The 18,375-nt window shown below is 56.7% G+C and overlaps 1 protein-coding gene across 1 annotated transcript in view; it reads left to right on the top strand.

Moving 5' to 3' along the window:
- The window catches only part of SORCS2 (sortilin related VPS10 domain containing receptor 2), a 457,690-nt gene that overhangs the window by 184,740 nt on the left and 254,575 nt on the right, over nt 1–18,375 (top strand). Inside the window, exon 2 of the mRNA XM_023253426.2 lies at nt 1,604–1,671. Within this exon, the coding sequence (XP_023109194.2) occupies nt 1,604–1,671 (68 nt within the window). The remainder of the gene's footprint in view (nt 1–1,603; nt 1,672–18,375) is intronic.

Raw genomic sequence — 18,375 nt, forward strand, 5'->3', positions numbered from 1 at the left:
GACTTTGAGGTCCCTTCCAGCTGTCACGCTCTGGCTCCTCGAAATCCCCTCCGGGAGCAGCGAGGCTATAAAATATAAATCAATAGGTTAAAAATACGCTTGTCTCCTGCTTGTCCAGGCCCTGTCACTCTGCCTGCCTCCCCGGGTCTTCAGAGGATTCCTGCTCGTCCCCGGCAGCCCCAGCGCCTGGCAGGGGAAGGTGGCTTTGTTCCTGAGCGAGAGGCGGGGCCGTCGCCCCCTCGCCGCCGAGGCCTCCGGGCTGCGTTTGATCATTGCTGCCTCCAGAATGTGCGCCGTCCCGTCCCGGCTGGCACCCCCTCCTCCTATCTTCCCTGCTTTCATCGCCGGGCAGGGGAAGCTCAGCCAGACGGTGTCTGGGGCAGCCGTGTCCCCAACACAGAGGAGGCCGTGCGGGGCGGGAAGGAACCAAACCCGGAGCCGGCCAGTGTGGTGACCCCAGATTAACCGGGCTGACGGCTCTGCTGGGAGCCGGTGGGGGGGGGTGTCCCCAGGGTCCCCCCCCCCGGTTCCCATGGCAACCGGGAGCAGCTAATAGAGACTGGCAGCGAGCGAAATGAAAGGTGATGTGTGGGAAAATGCACTGGCCAGCGAAGTCGCTGGGGACAAGGCGCTTTTCCCGCCAGGCAGGCCAATCCTCACTTCCTTTCTGTGGTGGTCCACCCGTCCATGTGTCTGGAGGAACTTTCGGGTGCTTCTGAGCACGCTTATTTTTGTTATTACCTAACAGTTCCCTTTCCTGCACGGGGGTGAGGGGACACGGTCTCGTCGGGGGGGGGGGCCCACGCGCGTGATGATAGTTGAGGGGCCGCGAAGCAGCGTGTGCCCCGTCGATGATGTGCGGGCCGCCTGCCGCCTCGGCCGCCCTCGTGCGCCTTCCCCAGCCCTCCACTGGTTCCGGCATCCTCCAGTGCTGTCAGGAGAGGGGCAGAGGCCCCTGCCTGCCTGTGTGTTGGGGCGGCCCCAGCAGGTGTTCTCGAAGGCCCTGGTGGGGACGAGGCCCCATCTCCCGAAGCCTCGTCAAACGCGTCCTCTGCCCGGCACTCTGGGACACTAGCTCGGCTGACCCTCTGACCATGGTTTGAGATTGTCTGGGGCCGAGTTTGAAGTTTTCCCGCTGAGGGGCGCCTGGGTGGCTCAGTCGGTTAGGCATCTGACTTCGGCTCAGGTCACGATCTCCCGGCTCGTGGGTTCGGGCCCCGCGTCGGGCTCTGTGCCTGCTTCGGATTCCGTGTCTCCCTCTCTCTCTCTGCCCCTCCTCCGCTCACGCCCCATCTCTCTCTCTCCGTCTCAAAAATCAACAAACATTAAAACAATTTTTAAGAATTTTTCCTGCTGAGTGCCAGCTACCTGGTGGCCCTGGCAGGATGGGGATGGTCCCAAAGTCACTCTGAGGACGGAGGGAGGTTGGGAGGTTTCAGGGCGGACACCAGCCTTGTGTGCAGGCTGGCTGGAGCCTCCCGGGGAAGCCGACAGAAAGACCCGGGCCCCTGATGTGTACTGGGTCAGGGAACGTCCCCACATCCCTCTTTCAGAGCCTCGAAACTGGCTGATTTCTGCCTTTGTCTCTCTGTTGCCACCACAGGTGATCTTGATCCTGACGAAGTATTACCACGCCGACATGGGGAAGGTTCTGGAAAGTTCTCTGTGGCGGTAAGTCAAGCCGAGGGCGGGCCTCTCTCCTTGTGCACCTGCACTACTCCCGAGACTGAGGGCTGAGATCCAGACGCCCAGCTGGAGCAGCCCTGTGTGTTGGCGGCCTCGCAACATTTCTTTGGCTACAAAATGCACGTAGGACACGGTGGAAAGCGACGGCGGGTTTCGGCAGTGGGCACAAACGGCACCGGAGAAAAGACGGCCCTTTAGAAAGCTCCTTTGCTCTCTTTTCTTTCTGTTTTTCCTCTCCCCCTCCCCCTCCCCCTGCCTTTTTTTCCTCCCCGAGGAAGAGGGTCTGCATTTTGAATTCAGGTCAGTGCACACATTCCCTCCGCTCACGCCCTGAACTTCAGACGAGAGGCTTCTGGAGTCCACCAAGTATGCCGATTATCCTCATTGTTCAGACGTTTTTCTTTCTTCCTGGCTCAGCCGAAGAGCTCGGTAAATAAATAACCCACTGGCGACGGGGGATATCTCTTTCTATGTGAGATGTGAATTCAGTCCAAGAACATTAAGCAGCCCCTTTGATGTTTTAAATGAGGTGGGAGAGAAGGAGGTTTTGGAGAAATCATTTCGGTTACTATCATCTTCAATATTTACACCTGCTCACCCAGGGAGGGGGAAGGGAGGCTCCCGGGCGGCTGGGGCTGTCATCTCAAAAGCTGTCCTCGGGCCACGATTGTGTTTCCTCCACGCGCTGCTCGCCACTCCCACGTTCCCTGGGTGTGCTGGACCGTTTTGTTTTTCAAGGTGTGTTTCTCAAGCACCAATTAGTTCATTTTTTTCTATTTGAAATCCATAAAAAAAACACCTCTGCCCGCTCATCAGGACTCCTGTATGTGTGCAGCCCCCTTGAGTTGATTTATTTCTGGCTCTTGGCTTTGCTTCTGAGGCAGAGGCTTGATGATTCATTCTGTTGGTTCTTGCTGGGGGATTTCCGTGATGCTCCGGGAAGGTGTTGAAATAGTACCTCCAGCTGGGTTCTTTCCTTCTTGTATAAGGAATGGGGGCGTCTTGGGGCAGCCGGGTTGGTCACCGGCGGTGCTGATGGGACCAAGCCTGGGGAGCAAGCAAACCACTCGTGCTGCCCTGCGTTTTTCTTACCCCTCCGGCCAGAGAGCCTTTCCTAGCCGGCTCCTCCCGGCCGTGGATTCGCAGGTTCGCCCTGCAGAGCCCCCCTGCCCAGCCCGCCCCCCAGTCCTTCTGTCGGCCTCAGGGAGAGGGGTCAGCATCCTACAAAGAGGACAGCTGTTTCATGCCACGCTCCCCCTCGTCATTTCGTCTTGTGCCTTGAAGCAGCTCACCCCCGAGGAGAGGTCCGAGGCTTGCTTTCAAAAGTCCTGCTCAGTGTGGCGGGGAGGCAGCTCGGCATTTGGGGTGAGAGTGGACCATGGCGTGAGCGCTCAAGCTCCCGCCACCTCTCACTGCGGCCCTCTGAGGGTTTCAGGGCGAGGCCCTGGGACGGGCTGGCCCACGGAGGGCGTTGTCTCCTGCTAGGTGGATGGTCCAAGGAGGTCCCCCTGGGGCTGCAGAGTGAACAGGGGCACTTGGCTCTTCTCTTGGCCTTGAATTCTGGGCAGCATCCCAGAGTAGCCGCCTCGCTGGCCCCAAATGCTGCATACCAGCCGCGTCCTGACGGGCGGGCGGGCTCTCCCTGCACCGGCCGCACTCGCTGACCATCCGGAATGCCCGGTTTCCCTCGCTCCCTCCAGCATCTCCGTGGGCTGCACTCGGAAACGGGAGGTCATAAATGTTGCTGGAACAGTCCTTCCCGCTGTCATCTGTGCCCACAGGACAGAGCTGTGGGGTATACACAGGGCTTGCTGCCCACCCTCATGGGGGATGTGGTGGGGACGGGTGGATTTGGGCCACCCCGTGGCACGGGGGCCGGGAATTTTTGCTGAAGGGCTCCAGACTCCCAATTCTTCAGATGTGGCTACAGCAGCCGAGAGGGAGGCCAACCACCCACCTCAGGGCTGCTCCAGGGGGGGCTCTGTCCGCTCTGTCTCCCCCTGGGAGAGCATGAGGGCCCGGCGAGGTGACACGAAAGGTCCCCAGAACGGTACACGGTCTCGATTTAGTTTTTCTCCAAAGCAGATCAACAGACCAATTCTCTGTGTTCTTTCTCATCACTGTCTCTGTGCAGGCATTTCCTCTCCTTTATTAAAAATACACGCAAAGGCCTTAGTCATGTCAGGAAGGATCACCCCAGCCCCACCCGTTACTTCCGGCGTGGAGCCATTACATCCTCTGTGTATCTTTCTCTCGCGGACGTATTTATATAGTCAGACGTGGAAGAAAGTTCTGCGTTCTCCTTTCTTCACGCATCTGTTTCCAGTTTCTCGAGGTTGGACCGCGTCCGCATCAGCGCTTCCTGTGGCCGCGGACTAGCCCTTGGTGGGTTCGTTCTGACCCGGGGCCACGCTGCTGCCGTAAAAAAAATGTAGGCGTGTGGTTGTCCTTCGCCTTCTGTTCTCTGGGCAGAAGCCGGGGGGTAACGACTGAGCCGGAGAGTGAGCGGATGGCCGGCCGGCCCAGTGCAGGCCCCCGAGCGGGCGGCACTCTGGCCCGCGCCGTCTAGGCCCCAGCGGCCGCTGCCTTTTGAGTCCCTTTGGTTCCCGGGGAGCATGAGCAGCATCTGTGTTCGACTGCCAATCACGTTTTCCTCTTGCGAGCATTTTCAGCCCATGTCCCCTCTATCTTGACACCTGCGTGAGTGTCTTTAGAAGTGGAAAGGTTGCCACTGGTCTTGCGTGGGGATGCCGCCCCGCCTCCGTCTGCTGGTCAAGGCCCACGTGGATGGGGGCTGACAGAGCCCGTGCCTGGATCACGCGGATTAGAGACTCACTCAGTGGACGCGCCCTGAGCCTCCCCAGGGTTCTCCTGTGCGGTCCCCGTGAATCCATTTTTAAGGACAGGTATGGTATTTACGTTCTGGAAATGGCTCTCTGAAATGTAAGCCGAGTGCATTTTTAATTGTCCTGCATTTCAGGGGCCCCATGTCACCCCGTCCGGTCTTCAGGGTGGGGCCGTGCCCTCCACTCTGGGGAAGGGGCACTGGGAGGGAGCGAGGCTGCCCCCCACCCTCCAGAGAGCCTCCAGTTGGCTTCAGAGCTGATCCTGTGTGGGCACCTCCCGTTTTGGGTTCCCAGGGCTGATGGCAACAGGAGGAACACACTCACCCAGACCAGCCTGCCTGACGCTTGCCCGATGTCCAGTCTGTGCAAATGTCCTGGGGCTGCTGGAACGAAGGACAAAAAGTAGGGACTTTAAAGCAACAGGAATTTGCTCTCTCATGGCCCTGGGGGCTAGAGTCTGAGATCAAGGTGTGGGTGGGGCCGGGCTCCCCCAGGATCCTTCATGCCTCTTCTAGCTCCTGGGGTGGGGGTGGGGGGACATGCCAGTTCCTGCTCCCAGCTCTGGCTTCAGACGGCCTCTTCTGTGTGTGTCTGCCCTGTGTGTGTGCCTTATGAGGACACCTATTGCTGGATTCAGGGCCCACCCAGGTGATCCGGGGTGATCTCATCTCTAGAGCTCTGACTTAATGACATCCACAACCACCCCTCTTCCAAATAAGGCCGTGCACAGACTCTGGAGGTAGGTCGTGGACACATCTGCTTGGCTGTGTCATTCAACTCACTGCACGGTCCTCACCCCTGGGCTGCACTGCCCGGATCTGACTTCCTAAATGGCTCTTGCCCCTGTCGCCCCCTCTCCATCCTCACCTGTGTTCCCTTGCTGCCTCTTCATCCTTGGTGGGGTCCTGTAGCCCCTTCCCAGCTCCTCCCCCGCTGCCCCTCACCGCCCCTCCAAGCCCCGCCCCCGCAAGGCCCCAGGGATTTGAGATGCGCACACGCCCACAGTCTTGCCATGCTCCCTTGTCCCCTGGTGGCTTCCCAAGACCGATACCTGTGCATCCCGCCCTCCTTGTCCAGGTGTAGGGGTGGGGGATCCAGTGGGCAGAGCCAGAGGCCGTAGGGGCAAGTATAGAAGAGCGTGGGCACGCACGGTCCCTCTGAGAGTTGATGTGCAACTTGTATCGACTCCACGGTGGGGCCATAGCGGTTGCGAGGTAAAGATAAAGAGCGTTTGGAATTAATATGGATGTGATCTGTAAATGCTCCCGTGCCCCCACACCCTGCCTGCAGGAGGATGTCGCCTGGTTCTTCCCCTGGTTCAGGGCTGTCCCTCCAGGTTCCCAGGGGCAACCCTTCGGGGGTTCCCAGGACACTGCATTATCCATTGGAAAATTGAGACCACTCCCAGGCAAAGGGACGAACGGGCACCCCTGATACAGATTGGAGGCAAAGTCCCCGGCTGGTGCTGCCCGGGCCCCCGCGGCCTGGAGCTGGGGACCCTCAACTGTCTGCTTGATCAGCCCTGTTCCCTGCAGGGAGCCTTTGAGACACGGTTCTCCTAGGTGCCCCTCCGCCCACGACTGTATTTCTGTTGAAGTTCAATGTGACCTGCGCCTTGTACATAACAACGTAAGATCCTTCGCACCCTTCGAGAACCAGGTTTTGCCCCTTGAGGGCAATTTTGTCCCTGATTGAAGATCCACATCCTGAAGAAGAGCCTCAGCGGGGAGGGGGTCTTGTTAAAATTCAGGTTCTGATTCCTGGGTCGGGGGTGGGGCCCGGGGCTCCGCATTGTTAACAAGCCCCTAGCGATGCTCGAATTGCTGGGCCCGCTGAGCACACTTGGAGTAGCAGGGCCCTGGCTCATTCCGGGGTCACCTGGGGGCCTCAGCATCGCCCGATGTCTGTGCCCGACCTGGGCCCGCATTTGGCCTGGTCTGGGCTACGGCAGGCACGGCTCCGGTGTCCAGCCTGGGCTGGGTCTTGGGAGGCCCATTTGGTGTCACCACCGCTGAATCCCAAACGGCCGGTGAGGCTCGGCTGCCTCACAGACGCCATCAGGAAGGTAACTGCAAGCCATCGAGGTTTGGGCCACATGCAGATAGTAGAAAATGGGTCCTCGGTGGGAGGAAGTATGTAACGGTCACTTGGAAATCTCTTCAAAACTACTGCCGCTCGGGCATGCCTTGGAAGATGCAGACTCAGTGTGGAGACCCCCCCAGGAGCCCCCCCAGGTGAGAGCAGACCCAGGAGGGGTCTTCCCGGCATTGTCTTTCTGGCTTCAACGGTCACTCGGGTCTCCTGGTCTGCATTTCTAACAGGTGGCCACATGCTGCCATCGGGGCTGGTCCAGAGACCACGCTTGGAGGAGCCAGGGGTTCGGCTGCTTAGGAGTGAGGCTTAGCTTCCTGCTGGGGCTTCCCCAGGGACCTGGATAAAAGCCACGGCGCCGGGTCCTACCCCACTCCCCAGCCCAGCCCCTCTTGCCGCTCAGCGTCCAGCCAGCCTGCTGCCTGAGCCTCCACCATGCCCAGCTTGGTCCCTGTAAGGGGGCTGTGCCTGTTGGGGCCGCTTGCCTGGAATGCGCTCGGCATTGACCCTCAGGTACTGGCCCCTGTGGACACTTAGTCTCAGTATGAACCTCATTTCTTCAAGGAGGACACCCCTTCTCTCAGTGTAAGTAGCCCCCAGGCATTCTTTATTGTATCTCTCCTTGAGTGTGGGAGTTCTTGGGTATGGTTTATCCCCCTTCGCCCCACCCAGAACATGTACTTATTGGGGATGGAGACCAGTCAGGTCCACCTTGGTGAGCACTGGATGCCCAGAACCCATCACAGATCTGCCACAGGCTGGACATTGGATGGATGGATGGATGGATGGACACATGGATGGATGGATGGACACATGATGGGTGGATGGATGGATGGACAATGATGGATGGATGGATGGACACATGATGGACGGATGGATGGACACATGGATGGATGGATGGATGGATGGATGGACACATGATGGGTGGATGGATGGATGGACACATGGATGGATGGATGGGTGGACACATGATGGACAGATGGATGGATGGACACATGATGGATGGATGGATGGACACATGGATGGATGGATGGGTGGATGGACACATGATGGACGGATGGATGGATGGACACATGATGGATGGATGGATGGACACATGATGGGTGGATGGATGGATGGACACATGGATGGATGGATGGACACATGATGGACGGATGGATGGATGGACACATGATGGATGGATGGACACATGATGGATGGATGGATGGATGGATGGACACATGATGGGTGGACGGGTGGATGGATGGATGGCGACATGGTTCTTAGGAGATGCTCAAGTGACCTAGAGAACCCTTTATACCTATGAGGCCGTCCTAGGGGATGGGGTGGGGGCCAGGAACACAGAGTTGGCTCTGATGCTGTCAAGTGGAACACGAGGGGACTGGGGGCATCCCCACGCTGGGGAGAAAGTGGACCTTGGCCCACCTTTCCCCACCCCACCTCTCTCTGCTCGGACTGCCTGCATCCTCACACTGAGCATGGCAGCCTCAGTCCCGTAGCCCACTTGGCGTTGTGCCTGTGCCATCACTGAGCCGGTATGAGAGCCACACCAGCCCTACCTTTCCCCTGGCACATATGACCTTGGGCAGGACCTTCCACAGGGGAAACCTCGGGAATACTGGGGGTGGGCGTGGGTCTCAGGTCTTCTCCCAGAGTGCCTTGCTGGCATCCCCTCCCTTTTGTGGGGTGATTCTCTTTCTCCTATCTTGAATTTAATCATGAAGTCTTTAATGTATACATGAATTGTAGAATGTACTGGGTACCGTGTGTCAGAGACAGTCTAATCTAGTGCTCACCAAATAATCCAAGCGTTTCCTTCCTTCCCCAGCCTCCCTTGTAGTTATTTTGGGGTCATCTGATTAAGTTTGGGGGCCAGTGGCTGGGGAGCCACTGAAATTTAGGGCTTTAGCTGTTATCATAACAGAGCCTAGGCTAGCCCAAGACCAATTCCCTGGCTGTAATAGATGTTAATTTTTTCCTGTCTGGGATTTCTCCTCTTCAAGAAATGTCCTGTTACAGGGGCGCCTGGGTGGTTCCATTGGTTAAACGTCCGACTTCGGCTCAGGTCATGATCTCACAGTTCGTGAGTTCGAGCCCCATGTCGGGCTCTGTGCTGATGGCTCAGAGCCTGGAGCCTGCTTCCAATTCTGTGTCTCCCTCTCTGTCTCTGCCCCTTCCCTGCTCACGCTCTCTTTCCCTCTCTCTCAAAAATGAATCAACATTTAAAAATTTTTTTAAAAAATGGAAGAAGTGGTGTCATTTCACCTTTTGTAATTTGATTTGTGCTCCCACCTCGGTTTTGGTGACTTCTGCACGTGGCACGTATCATCTGGCTGACTTACGTGTCCCCTGTCGTGGGAGCACGAGGAGTTTTATCCCCCGCGTTTCGTGATTCCCACCGGGGCTGCGGCGAGCGCCCACACGTGAGTCTCCAGCTTCCTTCGTCTCTCCCGGTTGCCAGCCTGTCTGTGGAGTGACGCCCGCGTCTCTGAGTTGTCAGACTTCGTATGTCTGTACTCGAGCAGATGTGAGAGTGTAGCCCCCTCTTGTTTTATTTCGCAGTTCTGTGATTCCTCGTGAGGTCGAACATACTGTCCTTTGTTGGTTGACTATTCACGTTTCCTCCCCTGGGATTTACCTGCCTGTGTCTTCTATCTAGTTCTTTTGGGTTGCTCGACTTTTTCTTAAACCCTGCCTCTCCACTGCCAATACCCCAGGTCCTCTCGAGGACCCTCGATTTTAAGATGCGCGTCCTCTGAGTGCGTCTTCGGCTCCCGCCTTGTGCTGTTCGTTCTTTCCCAACAGCTTCTAAGAGTGTTTCCTCTTAATAATGTTTCTCTTTGCCATGTTATTTTGTGTGCAAGTCTTAAAAGGGTACTTCTGTGGGATGGTGTATTAGTCAGCTATGGTGACGATCATGCTGTGGAATGAGTCACCCCAAACATGGTGATGTGTACTGTGCACTTAGGCTCACACCCCTGGGTTGACTGGTCTGGCTTCCTTGGACGGGGCATGGCCGGGGAGCCCTACTTCAGGCTGCGAGCTGGAGAGCGTGGCCTGGGCCACCTGCATTTGTTCTGGAACCCACGCTGAGGGGGCAGAGGCCATCGGGCCGGGTTCTTCCCAGGCACCACCCTGCGGCTCAAGAACCAGGCCAACCCCACAAGCACACTTAAAGCTTCCGCTTCCGTCACATTTGGTCGAGTCCCGTCGACCAAAGCAACTCGCGGGGCCCAGCCCGACACCAACAGGGGACGGGAGAGGAGCGAAGTCAGGGTTTGCTGATTGACAGTTGGAAGTGTCACACAGGTCGTACGTGTTTCCAGAAAATACATGTTTTGTGGTCATAGAAGTCTGGTGAACATTCCGAGGTTGAAAATCACCCGCGTTTCTTTGCAGTAGGACTTTGGGAGTCCCTGCCACGCCAACTCACATCACACATCTCCCGGAAAAGCTTGTGTGGCATTTCTCTATCTCCTCTGAGCCCGTAATCTTTCGTTTTGATTTTATGTAAATGTTATCTCATTTGAAATTAAAATTGAGTTAGTTTTCATTTTATTTTCCTTCTATGTTTTAATATTTACATATTCTCTTATTTTTGTTCTGCTGAGCATTTCTCGGGATGGGTTTTCCTTGGAACAAACCTTGGGAAACTCTGCTTTATAGAGTTTGTGTTCTGGTAGAGCTGGTGTTTGAGATTTTCAGATCACTTCTGTTTACCCATCCTGTTACTGTGTTATTTACACCATTCTATTTAAAATCAGATTTGACTCCGTGGCCCTCTGGCGTCTCCCTCTCCATTTTTAATGCACAGACTTTTCACGTTCTGTGTTGTGAATGCAGGGCCTCGGGAGTTTGAGCAGTGAACCCCAGCCACCCAAGGACCTCTTCACATGCACTGGTACAAAGCATCATCAAGGTCTTTCCCTGCAGAGGTGGATAATGGCCAGGCCTGGGGACATCCACGTGGCTCCACCGTCCCTCGGTCGGGTGGACAGAGACTGTGTGCAGTGCGCTTCCTGAGCTGACGGCGGCCCCCTGGGGCCCTGAGTGTCAGGGCCAACAAAGACCAGCTGCGCTGATAGGTCCTTCTAGGTGGGTGGTGCCAAGGGCTTATAGCCACGGTCTGCAGTGGGAAAATTATAAAGAGAGGAAGTGCTTTGCCCCTTGGCGGCCTGGAAAGAGTGGGGATTTTAGAGAGACCGTCTTAGACATCGATGGGCTTTACCTGTAGGCTAATCGCGGGCCAGAGCTCTGGGTGGTCTGTGTCCCTGCAGAGATCATGCTCTGAGTCCGGGGGCCGAGACGTCCCTGCCTCGCATCGTCTCCTGTGTAATCCGAGCAGAAGATTGTGGCCGTGCCGACGTCCCAGGCTGTTCTGATGAGGACGGCAGCTAATCCCTGTGGACGCTTGGCACTTAGTGGGTGCCAGGCCTGCTTCCTTCCTCCCCGGGGGACTTTCCGTCCCTCCCTGGCCGGCCTCTCTCCGTGTGTGCTCCAGCATCACCGTGGAGGTCTGAGTTTGATTTAATCAAGACCCAGAGCAGATAGGGATCAAGACAGGCGCTGACTTGATTTGAATCAACAGTTTGATGAGGTCAGCTCTTAGGCCTTGAGGTGCCTGTAAAATACTCTGGGATAAGATCTGGGTGGCTGAAAGGTCAAGCACTTTTGAGGCAATCCCTCAGTGTCCCCAGCCCCCAAGCCTCTTCTCCCTCCCTCTGCCCTCACTCAGGTCCTGGCTCCCCTGTCCCACACACCCTGAGGACACCTCCCAGACAGTGGTGACTGTCTTCTCTGCCTGTGGCACATCCCTCCTCCTTCCCTGGCCTGCCTTAGGCTCTTCCCTTGCTTTCTCCCTCTCTCCCCACCATCTGTCACTCACCCATCCATCCCCTTCTTTTTGTCTATCCTCCATCCATTAATCTATCCATCCCCTGCATATCCACTCCCTCCCCCCAAACTCCCAACACCTATCCATCCATCCATCCATCCACCCATCCATCCATCTATCCATCGACCCATCTATCACCCACCAATCCCTCTCTCCATCCACCCACCATCCATCCATCCATCCATCTATCCATCCACCCATCTATCACCCACCAATCCCTCTCTCCACCCACCCACCATCCATCCATCCATCCATCCACCCATCCACCCATCCATCCATCTATCCATCCACCCATCTATCACCCACCAATTCCTCTCTCCATCCATCCACCATCCATCCACCATCCACCCATCTATCCATCCATCCACCCATCTGTCTATCCATCCATCCATCCATCCACCCTTCCATCCATCACCCATCCATCACCCATCCATCCATCCATCCATCCATCCATCCATCCACCCTGTACCCCCCATGTATCCATCCCATGTCTACTAATCCCCTGTCCTCACATCCAACCATCCAGGCTCTGGGTTTGAGTAAGGCATGGTCAATGACCCCCAAGTCTTACAGTGGAGTGAAGGGACCAGACAGGCAAACACCTGGGGTCATGGTGTGTAATCTGCACTGTGATGAAGCTGAGAACCGAGGAAGCGTGAGACGCCCGCACTCAGTTGAGCGGAGGGAGTTGGTGGTCAAGGAGGACTTTCTGGAGAAGGATCCCGTCCTCGGGCACCACCATGGTGTCCCTTTTCTCCCAGGACGGCTCTCCCCGCAAGGTGCCTCCCGTGTTGGCGAGGCCGCTGAGTTCTCACGTATGGTCCTCCTCCCCATCCCCCTGAGTGCTGTCACTCCTGCACAACGCCTACCAGCCGTCCCTCTGCAACCAGAGGCTGCGTTGGGGAAACACAGAGGTGGCTTTGGCAGGCGACAGGAACGTTCTGGTCTTTTCCAGACTAGTCTGGTTTCCTGGGTGGGGCCTGCCCTGGCCTCAGGGCATCCCTGGCCTCCCATCCTGGCTCTCCCACACAGCTCTTGTTCCACTGCTTTCCTCCCTCCCTTCCTCTCCTGTATCCCACTCCTCTGACTCCATTCCTGCTGGCTGGAGAGGCCAGGGAAAAAGCAGATGTGAGCAGAAAGTACCCAGGTCCCCAGCTTCTTTGGGAAGGCCCTGCAGCGGCTGCCCCCGGCGGAGGATTTGTTCTGAGTGGGGCTCTCCCAGAAGAGGCGACGGAGGGCCGGGCCGCATAAGCCACCCTGCACATTAGTATAAGCCCACAGCGCGGCTTCCGGTCCCTGTGACCCTCTCAGGTGTGATTTTGAGAAATGGGGGACAGGTGCTCAGTGGGGAAGGACAGCCTGTGAATTTTGGGTCCTGATCTGATCCTTGGGTCTGCATGTAGCCAAGGGCCGTCTCTTTGGCCCTCAGGACACTTGCCTGGCCTCCCTGGGGGCAGCCCCCCTCAAGGCCTCCGCCCTGCTTCCCCAGCCCTGTCCCTCTGTGCTCAGGTGTCCCATCCCGGCTAGGCCAGGTGCCTCCGCCGGGCTCTCCCAGACCCTCTCCCGCAGCCTGCCGCCTGCCTCCTCTTGGGATCAGGGCTCCTGTATCCCCTTTGCTGGGCAGAAACTCTGGCACGGACACAGGCCCCGGGGGTCACTGAGCAAGATCACCGCCCACGGAGCTCTGCTCGTGGGTTCCGTGGTAGCCGCTTCACGTTCCCTCAAACAGGAGGCCGTGTGATGCCACTGTCTTGATGAAGATGTTGCTAAATTCCTCCCCAGAAAATTCTCGCTAAAAAAAAAAAATCTTATTTAAAGAAAATTATAATACGTGATTATCATAGAAACTTTGGAAGTTCTAAGATAGGTGAGGCATAAAATCCATCCCGTGTCCACCCACCTTATGAGATCATGGCTGTTAACGTTCGAGATGAGGGTTCTCACCGGTCTTGTCAAGACGCAAATACATACGTGTTCTATAAATTTGAGATCCCGCTTTAACATTGTGTATTAAACATTTTCCTATGCTCCTGCATATTTTCAAAACGGCTGTTCTTAGTAGCAGCATAATAAAGTCTCAGCTGAAGGAGGTACTATTTATTTAACCAAATCCTCGTTTTCAGACCTCTGTGTTGTGTCCCGTTGCCCCAAAGGTAAAGATGCAGAGCAGGCTGCCGTGAGAGGCCTTGACTGTGTGTTGTTCCCGCATCTCTGGTGACGTTCGTGGGATCAGCTCTTAAGGTCGGGCCTCCTTTCGCGCATGTAGGACTACAGGGGGTCGGGACCTCGACGCCCGTTTGAACGTGTGCAGGTTTGTCTCTGAGGCCGTCCTACTGGGACAGGGGAGAGACCAAAGTACCGTGTAGGCAGGAGGAAATGACAGAAACATCAGGAGGGCCGCCTGCTGTCCCGGTGCGAATGCCTGGTGGGCGGAGGCCTCTGACCTTGACCACCCCCAGCCCCGACACTTCCCAGGTGCTTCTCGAGGCCCTGCAACAGTGCCAGGCACTGTTCTAGGCCTCAAGCACTCGGAGTGAATGGGACACAGACCTCTGCTGTCCGGGACCTCACCGACCACGGCGTGTGAAAGCGCTGTGAGGTGTGGCTGAGCCTCAGGGGATGTGGGCTTGCGGGACGTGCTGAGGCCTTGGGAACGGGTTCTGAGGGATGAATAGGAGTTCACCACGCTGCAAAGGGTAGGTGAAGGGGGTGGGAAGGAAGGTAGTAGGGGTGGAAGGGAACGATGTAGAGGCTGGGAAATGCCCAGGGCGGGGGAGAGCCCCCCAGTAAGTGGCTGAGGCTGGTGCATAGCTTACATCCAATGTCTTTCGCCGCTGCAACGACATATCATAAACATAGTGGCTTTAAACAACACAGCGTTATTGCCATAGAGTTCTGGAGGGCGGAAGTCCGATGTGGGTCCCACTGGCTACAATCAAGCATTCGCTTCCTGAGACTTTAGGGGAGAATGTTTATCCTGGGCTTTTGCAGCTTCTAGAGGCCACCGGCATGCCTCGGCTCGTGGCCCCTCCTCTGTCCTCACTGCTGGCAGCATGGCCTCTCTCTGGCCCGTCTTTTGTCTTGCCGTCTCTTTCCCTGACCGTAGCCTGGACGGGACCTACGTTTTAAGGAGCCATGTGATTAGATGGGGTTTGCTGGGAGAATCTGAGACGATGTCCCCGTCCCAAAGTTCTCGATTAGTCACATCAGCATAGTCAGTTTTGCCCATAAAGTAGTGTTTGCTCAAGCTCTGGGCTCTGCGATGCGGGCGTGTCTGGGGGGTCCATTATTCTACTGCCCACACAGGGCACCAGGGGTGGTGGCCCTCAGATTGTCTCGGTGTCTCTGCTCAGTTGAAAGCCTGACTGGGGCATCCTGGTGAACATAAGATACTAAGACACATTTTCCCACAATTAAATTCTGGAAACGTTTCTCGAGCATCTTCTTTGTACCAGCACTTTGCCAGGTCTTAGGGTTGGCCACGAACGAGACACCAGCCTTGTTAGGGAGGAAACGGCCGACGGGGGAACCAACATCTGCTGAGGAAGCCACAGGAGAGGGCAGCTGGGCCTTTCAGAGGAGGTGATATCTGAGCTGGGCTTTGAAGGCTGAATAAGAGTTTTCTAGGCAGACAGGCAGGAAAAGCATTCTAGACAGGGGAAACATTACCTGCAGAAACACAGAGGCATGAACCAGCCTGGTGGGAGGAATCCCAAGATGTTAGGAGTGGCTAACCTGTGGGGGTGTTCAGAGGACTGTGGGAGACTAGGTTGGTGAGCCCAGTGAGGTTGAACCAAGGAGCCCTGTGTCCCGAACAAGAGGCTCCGATTCTGTCCTCTAGGCAGTGGGGAGCTATGCATGGGGTTGTGGATTAGATCGAGCACACGGCTGCAGAATTGGCGGGGACGGTGGGAAGGCAGTCACGTGGTTTGGGGAGGCCAGCTGGCAGAGTGGAAAATGCAGAAGGAGAAGTTGTATGTGACAAGACCTTGGCACCCCAAAGCCTCATGCCTCCTTGCCCTCCAGGACCCCGTTGAGGGCAGAGTCCCAGCTCCTGGGAGGGACGGAGTCTCAGACGGCCACAGAGCGTTCCATTCTTTCCCCCACTCGGATCCTATGCTCCTTCCCCCTCCCCCCTGCCTTTCCCTGTGGTCTATAGAAGAACACAGATGGACCCCCTGCCCTTTGCATTAAAATCACGCTCTGTCCTGGAGATTTATGGCATTTTAATAAAACTCCCTGAGTGGGAAACATATGAGAAAACGATCTTTGTTTTCTATTATGTAATAAACCTCGCTCGAATGTGCTTTGAAGGATGGAGTCATAAACCCGTTTACGGGGCGAACAGCATCCAAGGGATGTGCTGGGGGCCGCGTGGCATCCAGGGGGTTCTCCGCTTCTGCCGTTTATTAGCCGGTGCCAGGGACACTCAGTCCATTTCTCTGAGCCCTGTTTTCCTCACCCACAAGGAAGGAGCTGCAGGATAGAGCACAATTCTCTTCCTGAAGTTTGCTGACCTCCAGAGACATAGTTGTTTCTATTTTGCCACGCACGTTACTTTGTTGGGAGGTAGGCACTAATGTTTGTTATATTTGGGAGAATTATGGGCACCCTAATTCTGGATGTCCCAGCTCTGCCATTCATGAACAACCCTAGGCCAGTCACTCGCCATGTCTGAACCTGTCTGCCCATCTGTAAAATGGGTCTGTTTCCTCCCAGAGCTGTGCTGAGGAGGGTGGCCGTTACTGGAGCGGGGGGGGGGGGGGGGGGGGGAGGAGCGCCTTGCTGCAGTCTTAGAGGATTCAGAGAGGGAAGGACGTCTTCTGGTTCAATGGGGAGTGAGCCGGAGGGCGGCCCCCGAGCCAGACTGGGGTGACAGGGGATCAGCAGAGGTGCCCCAGGGCAGGTGGGAGAGGAGATGAAGGGAGCAGTCTCTGAAGGGCTCTGGTGCTCAGCACATCTTCAGCCGATACCGCAGGAACGTGCAGGGATAAGCATGTGATGGTGGAAAGGATCCTGGAAGAAGCTGGTGTCACCTAATCGGACATGAGTTGGTGCCATCGGCCGGAACCCTTGCCACTCTGAAACATTGTCACTCCTCCCTGCTGTCCCCTCCCTCCTGTCCCCTGCCTCCTTCCCTCTCTTCAATCAAGTTTTTCTGAGCACTTAGCACATCCTGGATATGCCCCTCGGCTCTGGGGACTCAGTGGAATGAGAGAGATACAACCTCTGCTCTCACGGGGCTCCTGTCCTGGCGGGGAGGCAGACCAGGGCCAGGTGATGCCATAAGGTGACACAGGAGCTGTCCCCAAGAAGGAAGTGTCTGAGAGTGCTCAGGGAGGGAGCAAAGCTGAGTGAGGGGTTAGCCCGGCCTTCCTGGAGGAAGTGGCATATGCATCATGATTGAGTGTTCAGGGTGAACCCACGTTGATGAACAGGGGGAGTGTTTCAGACAGAGTGGTGATCCATGCCAAGCCCTGAAAAGGGGAGAGAGTGGGGAGAATTTGAGAAGCGGGACTGGGGGGACACTGAGTGCAGGGTAGGGCGTGGAGGGAGGCAGGGAGGTGGAGGCCGTTGGCCATTATCTCCATTCTATCAGGAACCTTCTAACACGGAGGTCATGTCTCAAAGAAGTCTAGCTTAGAAATTTGGGGAGCTGGAAACCACACCCTCTACAGGATGAACCAATGAAGGAGCAGGGGTGGTGTATATCAGTTAGCTTTCACTGCATAACAAACATCCCCAACATCAGTGGCTTCACACGACACCCATTCGTTTAGTTTATGATTCTGTGGCTCAATGATATGGGCTGGACTCAGATGGGCTCCTCTGTTCTTGGCTGGACTCACTCGTGTATCTGTAGTTAGCGGCTGGTTCTAGGTGACCTGCTTCTTGGCTGGCTGTCTTGGAGGCCCCTTGTCCATCATCCTGCAGCAGGCTAGCCCTGGCTTGCACGCATGGAAGCAGGACAGAGATTTGTGAAAGAGTGGACATACGCAGGCCTGGGAATCGCAGAACATCACTTCTGCACATTCTGTGGCCCAAAGGAAGTCACAAGACCAGCCTCCATGCAGGGGTGAGGGAAATCATTCTGCCTCTTGATGGGGGGAGGGGGCTTTGCAAAGAGGCGTGGCTACAGGGAGGGGGCCACCGTGGCCATTTTTGGCAACAGGGGGCTCAGTCTGGAGCAGAGGAGGTTGAGGGAGGGCTTGAAGGCTGTTTCCAGACTGCCAGGTGCCGCCCTAGGGCTCAGGAACGAGGCGACGCTGCAGGGTCTGGACCTAGGATCTATCCGGGACTCCACAGGGAGGACCTTCCCACGGTGGGGTCCCTCGTGGGGACTCCGTGGCCACAGACACCGGGGTAGCTGCAAAGACCGTGTGGGCCTTGCTGGCGAGGGCCCGGGCGCTAGACTGGACGGTGTGGCTTTTGAAGACGCAGCGGTGGCTGTTGGGAGGGGGCGGCTTCGGGGGGACTCAGGGGCCGTGTGGCCCTCGGCCTCTTCTCAGGCCCTGTCAGTAGCAGCCGCCAGCCCGAGCCCACGTGGCGTGAGCGATGGCACCGAGCCACCCGCCATCCGCCGCAGGAGGAGCCGGCAGCCGCCTGGGACCCGGGCTGGTGGTCACCTTCGCTCCTGTTAGGTTCCGCTCTTGTCCTCGCACACGGAGCCCCGGGTCGCGTTCCCGGTTCTCTTGCGCGGCTTGTGGACCCTGCGTCCTTCCCCTGCCTCCATGGTAGGTATTTGAATTGACAGTTCTGCCTGGGACCCCGTGCAGGCTGCTGGCTGAGGGTGCATGGTGGGCGGGGGGGGCTCTGCTGTGTCAGAGGGAGCGGCCCCTGTCGCCACCCCGCCCTGTG

The sequence above is a fragment of the Felis catus genome, chromosome B1 (assembly GCF_018350175.1).
Source record: "Felis catus isolate Fca126 chromosome B1, F.catus_Fca126_mat1.0, whole genome shotgun sequence".
In the NCBI taxonomy this organism is placed as follows: domain Eukaryota; kingdom Metazoa; phylum Chordata; class Mammalia; order Carnivora; family Felidae; genus Felis; species Felis catus.